Below are 16,539 nucleotides of genomic sequence, written 5' to 3'. Positions count from 1 at the left end.
GATTTTGTTTTATGTTGTATGTTTATATCTTTGAAAATCAATGAAAAAGATTATGAAAACAACAACAACCAGGTGCCGAAACTGCCCCTTTCCGCCTCCGGCAAGGCAGGCAACCCTGGAACAGCAGCTGACCCGCCGCCTCGCGTCCTAGTCGCGCTCTCGAGACCCGCCGACGGCCCCGGCGGAGGAGATCTCCCTCGCCGGCCAATGGAGGGCGACGCAGCCTCCCAGGGCCTGCCCCAATTGGCGGGGAGCGCCCGTCGCTCAGCCACCGCGGGGCAGGCGCGCCGTGCAGGGGAAGTGAAAGTTGGAGCGCCTGGGCCGAGAGTCCGTGGGGCGCAGGGAACCAAAGCGCAAGAGCGGGCGGCGGGTTGGGGCTCCGGCAGAGGAGAGCGGCATCCCGGTCAGGCGGTGAGTGCGGAGCCGGGGCTCGGTGGCAGGCAGCCCCAGCAGCGCAGCCCTTCCCTTCTCCCGTGGCCTGCACAGAGGGGAAGAGGGACAGGGCGGGGGAGTTGGGGGGTCTCTCTCGCTCTCCCGACTGTCTGCTTCGTGCCTTGTGTGGGACTTCCGACGTAAAGGCTCGTTTTTGCCTTGAACGAGCACCAGTTCGACAGGTGTTGCTTCCCTTGCCGTGGAGGTGTGCGTTCCACAGGCTGCATTTTTGCCTGTAGGACAGCTGCTAAGGTGGCAACCTCCTATTTATTGTTGTTGTTATTATTACATTTATAGCCCACCTGTCCTCCAAGGAGCTCATGGTCTCCTTCTCTCCATCTTCACCTCACAACAACCCTGCGAGGTGGGTTAGGCTGGGAGATAGTGACTGGCACACCCTTTGTGGCTGAATGAGGGTTAGGACCCTGGTGTCCTGGGCCCTTGTCTGACATACTAAGCTGGGGTAGCTTACAGCTTCCTTCATCTCTGACTTTTGGCCAGGTTGGCTGCGGCTGATGGGAGTTGACCAACAACGTATGGAGGGCACCCTTTCTAAGCACTACACTGCCTTTGCGTGTAGGCTAGTGGTTCCCACTAATAATTCTTATTATTCAAAAAGTGAACTGATATTCACGTGGAAGAAGTCTAAAACTTGGTCTAACTCATTCTCAAATTTCCCCCCCTTAAAAATCAAATTGCCCCCCTGTGGGGCGTGTATCCCACTTTGGGAACCATGGGAGTAGGCAGAAATGCATCTGGTGCTGCTTTTCTCCTTGGCACATCTGAATTTGTAGAGGTCGTCCTAAAGCTCTTTTATTACTGCTGTTAAAGGCCTAAAACAGGCATCCCTAAACTCAGCCCTCCAGATGTTTTGGGACTACAGCTCCCATCATCCCTAGCTAACACGACCAGTGGTCAGGGATGATGGGAATTGTAGTCCCAAAACATCTGGAGGGCCGAGTTTGGGGGTGCCTGACCCTAAAAGGAGAGCTGTTTGTTTCTGCACCTGCCACATTTTAGCGTGAGTATAACAGAACCATGCAAATAGCTGGCTTATTTGCATGTGTTGCAACCACAGGGTGTTGTGAACGTGCAGGAGAGGTTCAGACCTTGGAGCCTGTGGGTTTGTGGCAGGTAGAGTGAGGAATGCATCTTGTGTCTGTGCAGGAAATGGCCCATAGGAGCGGGGAGCAGAGCCTTCGGGAAGAGCTGACCTGTGCCATCTGCTATGATCTGTTTCGAGACCCAGTCATGCTGGAATGCATGCACCATTTTTGCAGGGAGTGCATCCAGAGCTATTGGGATAGGAGCTCAAAAGTTGCCACCTGCCCCCAATGCCGGCAAAAGTTCCCCACCAGGTCCTTCCGTCCCCAGTACCTTGTTTCTGGAGTAGTGGAGACAGTTCGGAGGTGCACCTCTGAGGAACACAAGAAAAAAATGCAGGTGAGCAGCTGGGTGGCAAGACAGTGAATATTACTTCCTTTCCTCCTGGAGTGCTTCCCTCAACGAATTGTGGGGCTTGGTATTTCTCTAAGGTGGTCAACTTAGCTACAAAACAGGATGGTCAGATATGAACAAGGCAGGGGTACCCCTTGTACAGTAGTATGGGGGTTGCTTGGGACTGTACAGAAAGATTAAAGGAAGTGTGGGACAGACTAGTTTGGACCAAGAATTCTGAACAAGTGGAAAATTCCATTTGTCACCTTCTGATTCTAACAGAATCTCCCATCAAGCAGTCTCCCCTGCAGCCTCTGAAGCAAAGACAAATAGCCCTTTGACAAAGATATTTGTGTGTCTTTAAAAACTCATCTCCCTGTTTCCAGCTCAGCCAGCAGATGGCTTGCCTGTCATTTGGCTGTGCAGAGCCCGTTGGACTTCTTCCCCTGCATAATTTGCCCTACTCCTACCCCAGCCTCTTAACTCCCTGGGAGTTTCAGTCCAATGGCTGATTGTATTCCTTCTGTAGTTATTCCTCTTTGCTGTCTTGGGTCATTGCAACACTATTGTTTGCGCTGGATTACCACATCATGTGAGGCGCTTAATCAAAGGTCACGGGTTTCATATTTTGTTGATTCTGCACAAAGGCTAAAAGGCATATATATTCTGGGAAGGTAAATTCCCAGCATAGGCCTAGTATGGGATTTTCAGGTTTGTGGATTTCAAGGTAAGTCAGTGACACCGAGCATAGTCATGCTCTCATAGCTTAATTTACTTTACAGCTGGGATTATTGGAGAGTGAGGTTTGGGATTGGCAAGTGAGTAGAAGAGGAAAGGGTAGCAGTTGATCAAGCAGTAATGGAAGAACAGGAAAGATGAGGCTGCAGAAGTCAATCCTAAAGGAGAAAAAGAACATGGCAGTTATTGTTAGGGGTAGTACCCTGGCTTTTATTTAAGAAACTCGTGGAGGTAGGACTTAACCTCATTTTGCCCTTCTGTCAACTCTATGGGGTGGAAAAGCAGGCCAGGCAAGAAGTTTCACATCTTTGCTCTGTTTATTATTACGCCATTGTGGCTCTCAAATGGATAGGCAGAGACTGTTGCACATATAATGATTAAGTGTTCTATCTATCCATCTTTTCATTCTTAGACACACCTCCAAGAGGCATTTCAGTCTTGCCAGGTGGAGTGTGAGAAGCTGATGAGGATGAAGCATGCAGCTGAAGAGAACATCTGCACCCTGCTGGTACCAGTACATTCCCCACTTTTCCTTCTGTGGTCGCTTTTGTTTCGTGTTGGCTTGCTCAGATGAGAAATGCCAAAGTTTCTAAAAGTGGAGGCTTCCCTACAGAGGAAGAGATGGGGGGCATGTATCGCTCTTTTGTATTGCCGGTGAGAAAGGGCTGGAAGAGATCATTTGTGGAGTCTTAACTAGAGAAAAGAATGGACAAAAATAGAAAACAGCTAAAAGCTGGGCCTCGGCAGGCTTATCAAATCAGCAGAGCCGCAATTGGGGCGTCTTGCTGTTTTGTGACCGCCCATCTTAATGGTCGCTTTAAATCACAGGCAAAAAGATAAAGCCGCCAAATAAATGACAGTTGCTTTGGGCTTGGTGCAAACTAATTATCTGCCCAGATAACCATTGATCTGCTGACGCACCTCAGCAGAAGAGAAGATTAATACCTCTAATTGCAGCACTTTCACAGAGGGAGCTGAGCAGTAGGGAAATTACTTGGGAGTGGTATAGAGAGAGACAGCTGAAAGCCACTAAGCTTCAGCAAAGAACCTCAAATTTTCCCCCAACCCCACGTCACCAGGCTTCACATGCCAGATTTCACTTAGTCAAATCCAACCTGTTGGGTTTTTTTTCTTGGGGAAACAAGCAAAATGCCTCTTAAATAATAGAGGGGAGAGGGAAGCTTTTGTACACCAGGGTTTATGACACAGAATTAAATAGGACAAGTTGATTTTCTATAAGCTTCTCAGGGTCATGGACAAGGAAGGCAGGATTACCCCAAGGGCCTTTGGACAACAATGCCCATCACCACTCCCACCAGTCTTTTCCAAGCATCTTCAGGCAGGGGCACCAAAGCCACCTCAGCCTCTCCAGCACCAAAGCAAGTAAGGACCGCAGTGGGAGTTACACTGACCATGCAGCTGTTCTTAAACAGCTCTTAGCCGGACAGGTGGCAGGGAGTGCCACACAGCTGCTTGGATAACGCCCACCCACTTCCACCACCACAGCTTCCAAGTCAGAAGGAAGGAAGGGTTGGCTGCTCTTCATGCTTGCCATGGGGTAGCACCTCGCTCGCCATGCCGAGTGGAATAATGGAAAGCCCTTAGGTCTAGAGCGTTGGTGTAATAGATGTCCTTCTTCACAGAGTCAGACAAGAGGCAGTGATGGCCACCAATTAGGCATTAGGCAAATTCATGGAGAGGAAAGCTGCTTGTGGCTACCAACCCTGAGGGATACGGTCTTCTTCCACTGTTGGAAGCAATATGCCTCTGAATACCAGTTGCTGGAAACCAAAGGAGGGGAGAACACTGTTGTGCTCGGGTCCTGCTCATGTGCTTTCTCAATTGGCATATGTTTGGCCACTGTGAGAACAGGGTGGTGGACTCAGTGGGCCACTGGCCTGATCCAGCAGGCACTTCTTATGTGGTGAACTTGCAGCTGGGGGTTTGCCAACTAAGCCTAGTGCCTGGCTAACATCTTGGGTTGCGTCTTCCCAGTGACTTCTGTGTATTGGCAACTTTGAGGGTTGTTGGCACCAGTGACTCTCCCCTAGTTGTGGTTTTTCATTCACAATTATTTGTTCAGCTCTAAAAGTCCAAAGGGAGCAGTGCTGAGCTAATTCAAAACAGCACCCCATAGACTCTCCAGTAAAATTGTCTGTCTGCTGCTCAGAGCAAAGAAATATGTCAGCAAGACTCCTGGCAATGAGAGCACTTAGTAGAGCATCATTAGCTGGTAGGGCAAGTCCTAGACAGGAGCCAGATGGTTCAGCAACTGCTAAAAGCAGCTGATATCCGGCCTGAGCAGGCGCTAGCTTTGGAGAGCTGCCAGCCCTTGATTAAAAAGGATCCCCATCTCGCATGTCTCATTCTTTCCTCCTTTTATGCTAGATATGTCACAATTATTGTCATATTTAAACATACTACACATTTGAAAGATAACATTCCCCCTGAAAGCATATATATTTAGGCCTCTCCTGCTCTTTCTAAGCACATTGTGCACTGTGGCCTTTTCAACAGCTGAGGAGACACAATGCAACAGTTCACTCTAAAACAATTGTCAGGGATGCCTAGAATGCCAATCTGAAAGCAGCCAGAACCTGTGATCAGAAAACACAAATTTTCAAATGAAGCAAGTTATAGTTACTGGCATACAGATGTTACACACACACACACATTGAGTTTGTTGGTTTCATTATTTTATTTTGAAGACTGACCAAATGGGCAGATAAGAGATGGTTATGTGTTCATATGTTATGCATTGAGTTTGCTTATTCTGGAAAGCTGCTGTTGCCAGTGCTCAGTGGCATGCGCACACATGCAATAATTTTGCCACCTATGATGTGGAAATGGGTTGGATACATGCTTATAGTTGCAGTTGCAACAATGTATAGTTACTGTTCCACTTAATGACCCAGTTCAGACATCCGTCTAAACTGTGTGGTGACCTTCTGACTTTCACACTCCCTTTTCTTCTCCTTTATTTGTTACTCTGTTTATATCCCACCTTTTTCTCCAAAGAGCTCAGTGGCATACAGTACATACTTCTTCCCCTCTCCATTTTATCCACACAAGAACCCTGTGAGGTAGGTTAGACTGAGATACAATGACTGGCCCAAAGTCACCCCATAGGTTTCATGGCTGAGAGGGGATTTGAACCCTGGTCTTCCAGGTCCTAGCCAATACTCTAATAACCATTGTTCCATTCTGGCTCTCTCTGTGCACATGACAGGATGAGAGTGGAAGCTTTCACTTTCACTTTTGACTGAACCACAGTTTCTTGTTATACTGTACATGAATTCAGAAACTGTGGTCTATTCCAAGGGAAAGCTTGGGTGATCATTTTAAGATAGGATATGAACAAGCATTTCCCATACATGTTTCCCCCTTTGATTCTCCATTTGTTTGAGCCAGCAGACTTTTAGATTCTTACACTGCTTGTGGAGGTAGCCAATTGACCATTGTAGGAAATGGGAAACTGGAGTGGATGGAACTTTGGCCTGATCCAGACAGGATTTTCTTATGCTCTTATATATTTGTACCAGAAGACCCCCATGGGTTTGGGGTGACGATAGTTAGTAATTTCCCAGGAGGCAAAGGCAGTGTGATTAGAGACACGAATGGATTATCCTGTACCAGCCATTCTAATTGGTAGGGATTGATGGTTGGATAAAGATACCCTACCACAAGCAGGGTTGAGGGAAAAGTGGATGAGCTATGTGTTGGCCTAACTTTTAAGAGGCATAATATTGTTTTAGTTGAGGCTGAAGTCTGTCGGCAACATCAAAAGGGTGGCCTAGTTTAGGAAGCATTACTAGGCACTATTAACAATGGCAGGTTGGAAGTAATGTGCACTTCAGAAGGAATAATTTGAAATCAAAATGAACTCTAACCACTGATAATGCATACTGATGTTCACTATGGAAACCCTCATATGTGATGTGCAGCAGAGCCTTTTTAAAAATGGCAAAACAAATAATGAGAGACATGGATAGGGGGGTATATATATTGAGGCTGTTTTGATGCCATCAGTGAAATGGCTTCACCTGGGCCTTTGTATTTCATACTGGTCATGTCATCTGAAATGCAATACTGTACTGTACAGTTGGAGGTCAAAGATGGACAATGTGAATGATTAGTACTTTGATAGTATTTCTTTGTCTCTGTAGTGAAAAGACCTGAATTGCTTGCAGGGTTTGCAGGGGAGTTGTAAATTGGAGAGAGGCCAAAGGCTGTAATAGTCAATACAAAATAACCCAGTGCTACCAAAAATACAAAAGAGGTGAGGGAGCTTCTGGTTATTCTTCTCCAGTCCAAGAATACTGGTAGGGGCACCACTCCCTTTCAGTCTGGTGGGCTCTGGATAGAACATTCCACCTTGTGAAATTGTTCTTCAGAATGATATTCTTTTTGTTCTTCGGAATTAGATGCTTTTGCACTACACAATTTACAGGTGCTCCCACTGGTGAGTTGCTGGAGGTTCTGCTTCAAATTCTAGGCCATCCTGCTGAGAAGCTGCTTTTAGGATGGGCTTTTGGAGTGCATCTGATCTCCACAAGACACCTGTGGCCAAAGCTCAGCTCAAATTGGGGTCCTTGCACTCTGCATAGCGGAGATAGGCATCAGCGGCACCATTTGACAGGAGAGGAGTGAGTATCTCAGACTCTCACTCTTGCTGCAGTATCGATAAAAAAGAGAAAGAAATAGCAGGCCTTTCTTCCACTCTTTACGCCCTTGTCTGAGACTCTGCACTTCTTATAAACCTTCCTGGAGTTCAGAAAATGCTCCTATCTCTTCTTTGAGTTCTCTGTCAAGCATGGAGAGAGAGACACGGGGTTCTTGCAGGAAGCTTTGAAGGATAGAAACAGCAGGCATCTCTGGAACTGATTACATAAGGTCAACTCCTGAGGCAATTTATCAGAAATTTCACAGGTACACTCAGCAGTTAGCAATCAGAGGAATAAGCCAAAAGAAGGAAGCTTCTAATTAAAACTGTAGCAGCTCTGAAAAAGTTTAATCCATGCCGAAAAGACCGGCAATGCAGTTGAGTTTTTAGGGTCCAAACAGTTGCCACCAGTCAGTCCTGAAAAAAGACAGGAGAACCAAAGAAAAATTGTATTGTAATGAAACGGAATCAGCAGTTTCTTGTAAACAGTTCTTGAATGATGGATGGCAATTCCAGATTACACATCTGGTATGAAAGCAGCCTAGCTTTGTGACAGCAAAAATCACTATGGAGCCAATGAACATGGATGCAAATGTTTTATGTTAGAAGGGCCATAGGCTGCTCTCCCCTTGACCAACAGTATATTGTGTTTTCTGTCCCGCAAATGTTTTGGCTTTACAATACTCCTTGAAATACACAAAAGTCTGTGGATGTGGTTGAACGTGCTGCTTTCATACATAGCCCTTTTGCTGTTTCAGACAACATCTCGTGAAGTGAACTCCAAGATCCGGGCAGAATTTGAGTATCTCCATCAGATTTTGCAAGAGGAAGAGAGAGCTGTGCTGACGGGGCTGGCCAGAGAGGAAGAACAGTGGTTGATGAAGCTGGACGGAGATGCCACACGTCTCAGTATGGCGATAACTGAGCTGAAGAAGAGCATGGAGCACATTCAGCAAAAGCTTGATGAGCTGGGGAACTCGTTGCTGCTGGAGGTGAGACTCGTCGTGCTTACAAGGCTGAGGGGGAGGAGTTTGGGCCATGGGTGTCGGAGGCAGATTTGTATTTTCTCACATGTTTTCTCAGTCATAGGCTCCACCCTCTCCACATTCCCAGACACATTGCACACTGGCAATGCTATAGTTTTCTATGGATTGATTTACCAAGCAAGGGTGTCATCTCGTACTTCATTCTATGCATTCAGGAAGTGGGGCGAGGCTTAAAAAATGCTGGAGTCGGAGCTGGAATGGACCTCAGAGGTCATCTAGTTCAACCCCTTGCTAGTGTAGGAAATCCACTGTGGCAGCATCTCTGATTGGTGACCATTTGGCTTTTGTATAAGATGCAATGAGACCTGGGAGTGGGTCATGTTATGTTTGTGAGTGTGTGTGTGGGTTTTTTTTTGGGGGGGTGCGTGTTCAAATAAGTCTTTCCATATTTTAAACTCTGGCCTGAAAATGTTTGTCTCTATCAATAATATGTTTTTCTGCCCTAGATCAGAATGAGGCCTTGTCAATGTCTGCCAGATAACATTGTCATAGAAGGCAAATAACTGTTAGCCTTTGCATTGAGATGTAAAGAGGTTTATCTGCCATTAAAAGTGTGGCCTCCCAATTCCCCCTCTCTTTTAAACAGAGGTGAGACAGTGGCTGAAACACTTCTCTCACCACAAAAAACCTCCAACATTTCAGCTTCCTATTTGCCACTTTCCACATAAAGGAAAACGTGTGCCTGCCATTTTCTTCCCCAGCCTCCCCTCTTGCCCCATGGTAAGAGGCAGCTCTTTCCATCTCCCTCTAAGATTGAACTATTGCTGGTTGCTTGGTGTGATGCTTTTCCATAGTTGGTTGCCACGGTTACTGCAGCAGGATTGTGCCGTGAATTGACCGAGTAAGCCTTTGCCAGGAGGTTTGAGGTTGCTTCTCCAGCAGGATCTGCTGGTGCATGCTGTGAAATTCATGGTCCTTAACCTCTGACAGGCATGAAGAAGCAGTTCGGGCTTGGGAGTCCAGTTCTGTCGTAAGAACTAGCTGCTCTTGGAAGTAGGGATGAAGTGCTTAGTTTCAGCAAGGTTACTGTATTGTGTGCCTTCGGACCATGCTGTGCTGTGCAGGTCTGCATGAAAATACTTGGTGTGTGTTTTTTCTAAATGTCTCAAATACTCTCCTTATCTATCTCCTTCCATCATCAGACTCCGGTGGGGTGGCTGATGGTGATACTACCTTGGCTTTTGCTTCACTGATTGTATAACTTTGAAATTTTAAATGCAAGCTGCCTTGAGGGTGCTTGTTAGAGCCAAAAGGTGGGTTATCATTTGTTTTGATAGGCAAGCACATGTATGTCCTCACTTCTCAGTCAAGATAGTGCATATTTTCAACCTCTTTGCGGGCCTGAGGTACAGTATGACTAGGGAAATGTTGTTATGTGTGTATGGCATGCTCTCCTGACAGCTGACAGTGATACTATTTAGGTTCCAAGCTTTTCAGTCTTGGTGATATGAGGAACCTGCCTTCTCTTGCAGCTCTCTTTTGCTTACAGAAGCCAGTGTTTATATACCGGTATATCAGAACTAGCCCATACCCCTTCAGAATTTGCTGCCACCTCATTCATTCATTTATTCATTATATTACATTTATACCCCAACTTTCATCCATCATGCAACTCAAGGCAACATCCCATGTGGTTCCCAGGCAGCCACTTGAAATTGCAGGGCCATAATTATGTTTTTAATTGTCTGTACTTCAGTTCAGAGGCAAGAAATGGGCAGTAGAATTTACTTGAGCAGCTGCAATAAGGATTAAGTGAGGGGTTTTGTTAATTTTCTCTTTTTTCTTTTTCTTTTTGCAGGTGGAAAATGTGTCTGTTAGGTACGTGCCTGGAAAGAAAAAAAGCAGCTTTTGTTTTCATGAGCCTCTTATTTTACCTACTCAGCTGGGGGGGGGGGAGACTGTTATCGCTGTAGCTTTTAAAGCATTGGAAAATAATTATTGGGAGAGAAGCTGTTGGGGAATATAGGAGATCTCTCCTTCTGGGCATTGTTGCATAGATGTGCTGACCTCAGGGTTCAGGATGTAAATCCAAAAGCACTGAGGTGCACCCAGGATTTAACTGCTTTCATAAGGTTCTCCCACATTACTTCAAGGAAATGCTCAGAATGGTCTTCTGGGGCCACTAGACAACAATGTTTATGTTCTAATAGCCTCAGAATACAAGTTGCCGGAAATCACAGGTGGGCTGAGTGTTGTGCTCAGGACTTGTTTGCCTGCTTCCCATGGGCATCTGGTTAGCCACTGTGGGAAAAGGAAGCTGGAATCAGGGCCTTTGGACTGATCCTGCTGGCCTCTTCTTGTGTTCGACGAGGAGGGTTGGCAAATGAGCCTAAATAAATTTTGCAGGTTATCAAGCTGAATGCACATCACCTGCCATATAATGTTGTCTGTCAGCTGCTTGAAAACCTTGCTGTTTTATTTCATTTTATTGTAGCCTGGGAAGGCAAGGGGAGGGGACAGGTTTAATGAGCCACCCAGGGGCTGTGTTTTGGTCGCCTGCCTTAATATGATTGTCGCTCTCTCAAGTTATGCAGCTGCCAAGCTTCACTAATGGCTAAACTTGGGTGAATCTCACATGCACAGCCGTTTCCCACCTCTTGGCTGAAAGATTGCCAGAGTAGTTCATTTCCCAGCTCACTTTGCTGGGGGGAAAGGAGAGCAAATATAAGATAGGTTTGAGACTGCTCTTTGGCAGTTGTCAGTGTTGAGGAGAATTAGGGCATTTGGCTCATGTTTCTATGGAGTACTGTGCAGAAATTGGTGGATACAATTTTATTATCATGCATGTTTCCATTCTGGAAGTTGGCTTCCATGGAACTTGTGGCTGACCACCTTCTGTCTCTCTAGGCAGTAGGCTACTTAGCCACTAAGGCAGAGGAGAACCAGTGGCCTGCTTATGTCAGAATCCACCCCACTCCAAGGTGGTGTACTGAAACCCCTAGGAGTTGCACCCTTTTCCAGAGATACCTCACTATTGAAATAGCTGCATAAGAGGGGTTGTCAGTAGAGATAGTGTTTTGCCCTTTGACCTAGGATCCCAGGGAGTACTCAGATTACAAGGACAGGAGAGGCACTGTTTTTAGAAAGCTAGAAGGAAAGGGGGGAAGAAGAAGAAGAAGAAGAAGAAGAAGAAGAAGAAGAAGAAGAAGAAGAAGAAGAAGAAGAAGAGGAGGAGGAGGAGGAGGAGTTTGGATTTGATATCCCGCTTTATCACTACCCAAAGGAGTCTCAAAGCGGCTAACATTCTCCTTTCCCTTCCTCCCCCACAACAAACACTCTGTGAGGTGAGTGAGGCTGAGAGACTTCAAAGAAGTGTGATTAGCCCAAGGTCACCCAGCAGCTGCATGTGGAGGAGCGGGGACGCGAACCCGGTTCCCCAAATTACGAGCCTTCCGCTCTTAACCACTACACCACACTGGCTCCCCACAATTTGGCCCCCACAATAATTTGAGGACACTCCCTGCCATTATTAAACAAATGGCACTGGCCAAGCCACAACTGCCTTATTGTCCCATCATTATGCTGGCTGAAGCACTTTCAGATTGGTTAGGATTCACTTTCTAAACTGCAGAACTTCCTTACCTGGAATCTTGTTTTGCTCAGCAGACATTTCTTTCTGCTCCAGGCCAGCAGTGCAGGTGAACGAGTTGACCGCCTTTAATGTAGAGCTCCACAAGGACCGGTATGACGGACCCCTGCAGTTTATATTTTGGAGAAGGATGCTGAAATCAATCTGCACAGGTGAGTTTTCGTCCGTCCATCCCCCGCCCCATTGCAACAGAGCATACTGGGGATATGGGAGCAGAACAGAGTTCATAGACTCGTTTGGCAAAACCCTACCCAGTTTCTAGAATTATCATTAATTTGATTAATAGCTGAATCCTGGTATATTCTCTTCCTACAGCTCCTGCTCCTCTGACCTTGGACCCTGAATCGGCTCACCCTAACCTTGTCCTCTCCAAAGACCTGACGGCAGTGACAGAGAGGAAGACACCCCAGTCTGTGCCCAGAAGCACCAGCCGTTTCCTGCAGTGTGTGAACGTGCTGGCGAAGGAGTCCTTTGAGAGTGGAAGACATTACTGGGAGGTGTGGGTGGGCACCAAGACCAAGTGGGACCTGGGAGTGGCAGCGGACTCAGTGGACCGGGCAGCAAGAGTCAAGCTATGCCCCAAGAATGGCTACTGGGCTATACGGCTGCGGGAGAAGTCCCGTTATTGGGCTGCAGCTGCTCCCTGGGTGTGCCTGAATCCTGGGCACTTGGTGAGAAAAGTAGGTGTCCTGCTGGACTGCAGGGCAAGGAAGGTGGCCTTTTATAATGCCGAGGACATGTCCCTTCTCTTCACCTTCCACCAGGCCAGGGCACGCAGGTTCTACCCTTTCTTCAGCACTTGTTTCGGCGATGGTGAGAATGCAGAGCCCATGAGGATCTGCCACCTGAACCTCTAGGAACATCCTGAGGTCTGATTCCATTCAGCAAGACTTGGTGGGTCCCTCTTGTTTCCTGGGGACGCCTAAGTTCTACCCTGTGTGTCTCCCCGCTGTGATGAACAGGTTAAGGGAAACTGACTGGTTTTGCAAAGAGATTAACAAAAAACAAAACAACCCACTCTTCTATTTCATAGGATGAACACCACCTCTTAGAATGCATAAAACAATATCAACATGATGGAATATATTAGAATAGATATTAAAGCAGATGATTAAGAAGAATTCGTTCCTGGTTCTTCCCCCCCCCCCTAATTATAATTACGCCCCCTTCTCCAGGTTAATGCCTTCTTCTGTTTGGTGCACTTAAAGGGCCTTGTGCTTTGTGGATGGTGCTGCCTGGTCATTTCTGCCAGCTGTATAAGATAGGAATACAGCCCAAAGCACTAGGGGTCAGTAACACACACAACCACAACCATTGGACATTTTGGCCTGCATTCTGACTTAGGCACCTACACAAAGCTGGAGCCAAAAGTGATAATGACAGAGACAAGGTTGGTTGGTTGGTTAGTTGGTTGCATTCATAGCCTGCCTTTTCTCCAAGGAGCTCAATGTGACATATATGGTTCCCTCCCCCCCTCGTTTAATCTCCACATCAACTCTGCGAGGTAACGTAGGCTGAAAGACAGTAACTTGCCCAAGGTCATCCAGTGAGCTTCATGGCCAAGTGGGGATTTGAACCCTGGTCTCCCAGGTCCTATTCCAACACTCTTAACCACTACACCACACTTAAACTACCCCCAGGCTCTGCAACACATACACTCATGCAATAATACAGCACAACATAATCGTTCATACTAGTTGTGGAGGAAATTAGATTGTCAAAATAAGACTGGGCACAGTGAAGTGCTGAATAAAGCAGTGCAACCTAACAGTGGCAACAAGAATGGCAGGTTGCAGGAGAGAGGATTGGAATCTGCACCTTCATGGACTAAGTCCGTATTGGCATAGCTATGCTATGCTACATGGACAAACCATTGGATGATAGAATTGCATTGGCGCATTGCAGCACAGTAGTTCAGAGTAGCAGAGATGCGTAAGAGGCCTTTGTGCCAGTTTTGGCCTGTACCAGGACGCCACAATTTGTTTTCATTATATTTCGCATCCTCTTGCCGTACTGCTTTTTAAAAATAATAATAAATGCTTGCTTCTGCCCATTCTTCCACAGAGTTTTCAGTTTCACAAGCTGTCATTGTTTTTGCAGCAGTGCACAAAATGCTCAATCAATCAGTCTTTTATCCAGTGTTGACACTAAAGAATTTATTCATACGAAGAGTGGAATTTCCTTTTGCAAGGGTGTTTTTTCAGAGGGTATAAGCCAGGAGTTCCTGTTCTTGGTGCAGGGCCACATTTTGCCAGCAGGGGGCTCTGCATGCTAACAGAAGGTGCTGAGTGATGGCGTTGATGCTCAGCTCTTGCTGCATGCCTTTCATATTTGGCATTGAATTCTTAGCCAGTTGTTTGCAAGATTGTTCTAGCATGCAACAGCCTGCCTTTATCAGAAGCCATATAGAAAGGGTTAACAAAGTTATTTGCTTGTCAAGATTAGCTATTTCAAAGTATAGCAGGCTGAATTGTCCTCCTTCTGCCTGCTACTAATATAGTCAAATTTTACAGTAACAGCAATTTTACAAATCTGCCTTTCAAATTTTACAGTAACTTCTGTTGCGGTCCCCAGACTTACTTGGTCATAAAAGATCCAAAATTCTGCCAGTGGGTTTTAGAATTCTTTACTAAATCTGACAGTAGTAGTTTTAAAAATAAATAAATTGACAGTGTACAATTAAATTAATGCAGTTGAAAAACTGTTTAGTTTTTAATATAGATATATGTATATATAAATATAGTTTTAATTCTATTAATTTTTACTTGTTCTTAAATTTATTTTTTCTGTTTTTAGCTGTTCTTATATTAAGCTGCCTTGAGTCCCAGGGAGGGGGGAGGGGGGTATAAATAACAGCAGCAGCAGCAGCAGCAATCCTGCAAAACTGGGTGGACCAGCTGGTCAACTGATAGAACACAATAACTTAAGTATTTAAATGAATATTTTCCCGTCTAATGTCCAGTTTTACACTCTGTATTAAACCATTTTTTTGGTCTTATCACAATACACACTAAATCATCTTAGCAGCCTTCACAGTTCAACCTGTGAATCGGAAATTAAAATAACATCATTAGCACAATAAAAGGATAACTATCCTATTGCAGCCTACTTTCACAGTACAAAAATGATTGCTTTTTGAGAAGGGCGCTACATCCTTTAAAATCAATTTTAAACGTACATCCCAAGCAACTGAAAGGCTGTTTGAAAACTGGTCATTTAACCCGGTAAAGTTGTTCAGAATTCATCCTTATGAAGGAGCTTAATAGTTTTAAATAAATACCTACTGATTGCATCTTTCTCCAAAAAGCATCAGGGAGGGATAGAGTCAAGGGCTGCTTTCAAGTCATTGAGAGCTGTGAATCTGCTTCTCTGTGCTTGCCAACGTATTTGTTGATAATGCGCTTCAGCAACAAGCATTGATCTATAGTTGAATAGTCTTGACTCTTCCACTCTGAGAGATTCGGTGCCTGTCTCATGTAACACATGCACATGAAGCCATTGCACAACTGCACGAGGGAGGCTGAGAGGTCACACTCGATGTGACTGAACCCCTTTTAAATGAAGGCAGTGGCAATTTGAAACAGGGACCAAAACTGGTGCTAGGCCTTTCCCCTACCAACTTGTGTCCATCCAGATATCCCATCATCTTTGACCATTGGCCATGCTGGCTGGAGCAGATGGGAGCTGGAATCTAACCTGTGGGTTAACCACCAAGGGGACACACATTGTTGGGGGCATATTGCTAGTCTTTGAGCCTGGCCAGGACAAATGTGAATGGATAGGGGGTGGGGGAAGGCAGTAGATGCAAGAAGAGATCAGCTAGCTGCTCCCACCCTTTCCCTGATTTAAATTGCTTCCACCCCTGCAATGTGGTTCAACTGAGTTTTGAAAACGCAAGATCCCATTTAGATCTGCCCCACGGCCTTCCTATTGCAGCTTTAGTGACTAGTGCACAACTATACTGCACAGGGGTTAGAGGCACAATGTGCTTATTCAGGCTCCATTGCTTCTCCTTGACCTGCTAGAGCTATTCTCCACAACTTTTGACTTTTGGGGTTTTTTAAATATAAAAAATAACTGTTCTCAAAATGAAAGATGAGAGTCCCATTCGTTTGAGGAATGTAACAAATGGCGCCTGATTCTGCTATTTGTTTAGATTCCTAAGACTGAGGTTGGAGTGACAGGTTTGGACTCTTTTCAGAGCTGCTTTTATTACTTGGAGGAAACGGGGGGGGGGGGGGGTTTGGGGATCACCTCCTGGCTAAGAAACCCTCGTCTGTCAGCAGCCTTTCTAATGGGTGAGATTATACGGAGCCTTTCTGTAGCTCAAGGCTTTCAACAAGCCTGGTGGATCCAGGCCCACTGGGCAAAACAAACATATCCATTGGCAGAACCCAGCAGCTTTGAGGGGTGAGACACTGGTTGAAGATACTGTACTTGATGGATTGGTCACAGTTATCTAATCTTAACAGCAGCCAGGGATTGCCAGTGTCCTATTATTTTACCCTGGCACTGAATGAAGCAGATCTCTTCGTTTCCCAGAAGCTCATCAATCTGGTTTAAAAGTGTTACAGGAAAGCTCAAAGGCTTTGTGAGAAGGCTCCTTCCTACTTTCCCAGTGCATAGATGCAACC

The 16,539-nt window shown here is 45.9% G+C and overlaps 1 protein-coding gene across 3 annotated transcripts; it reads left to right on the top strand.

Moving 5' to 3' along the window:
* The first annotated feature begins 190 nt into the window (after positions 1 to 190).
* Positions 191 to 13,026, top strand: LOC117041445 (zinc-binding protein A33-like). 3 transcript variants are annotated; one of them, XM_033140281.1, is made up of 7 exons: positions 191 to 411; positions 1,600 to 1,875; positions 3,020 to 3,115; positions 8,029 to 8,262; positions 10,115 to 10,134; positions 11,942 to 12,057; positions 12,221 to 13,026. In XM_033140281.1, exons 1-7 carry the CDS (start codon positions 208 to 210, stop codon positions 12,760 to 12,762), a joined length of 1,488 nt encoding a protein of 495 aa, XP_032996172.1. In that variant the 5' UTR covers positions 191 to 207; the 3' UTR covers positions 12,763 to 13,026. The 3 variants fall into 3 exon arrangements, with proteins under 3 accessions (XP_032996172.1, XP_032996173.1, XP_032996174.1); XM_033140283.1 differs by lacking the exon at positions 191 to 411 and adding an exon at positions 596 to 684 and having other exon boundaries at positions 12,221 to 12,762; XM_033140282.1 differs by lacking the exon at positions 3,020 to 3,115.
* The last annotated feature ends 3,513 nt before the right edge of the window (positions 13,027 to 16,539 follow it).

Source organism: Lacerta agilis, chromosome 2 (assembly GCF_009819535.1).
Source record: "Lacerta agilis isolate rLacAgi1 chromosome 2, rLacAgi1.pri, whole genome shotgun sequence".
Taxonomy (NCBI): domain Eukaryota; kingdom Metazoa; phylum Chordata; class Lepidosauria; order Squamata; family Lacertidae; genus Lacerta; species Lacerta agilis.
The sequence above is the reverse complement of the archived record's forward strand: the minus strand, read 5'-3'. Positions and strand labels throughout refer to the sequence as shown.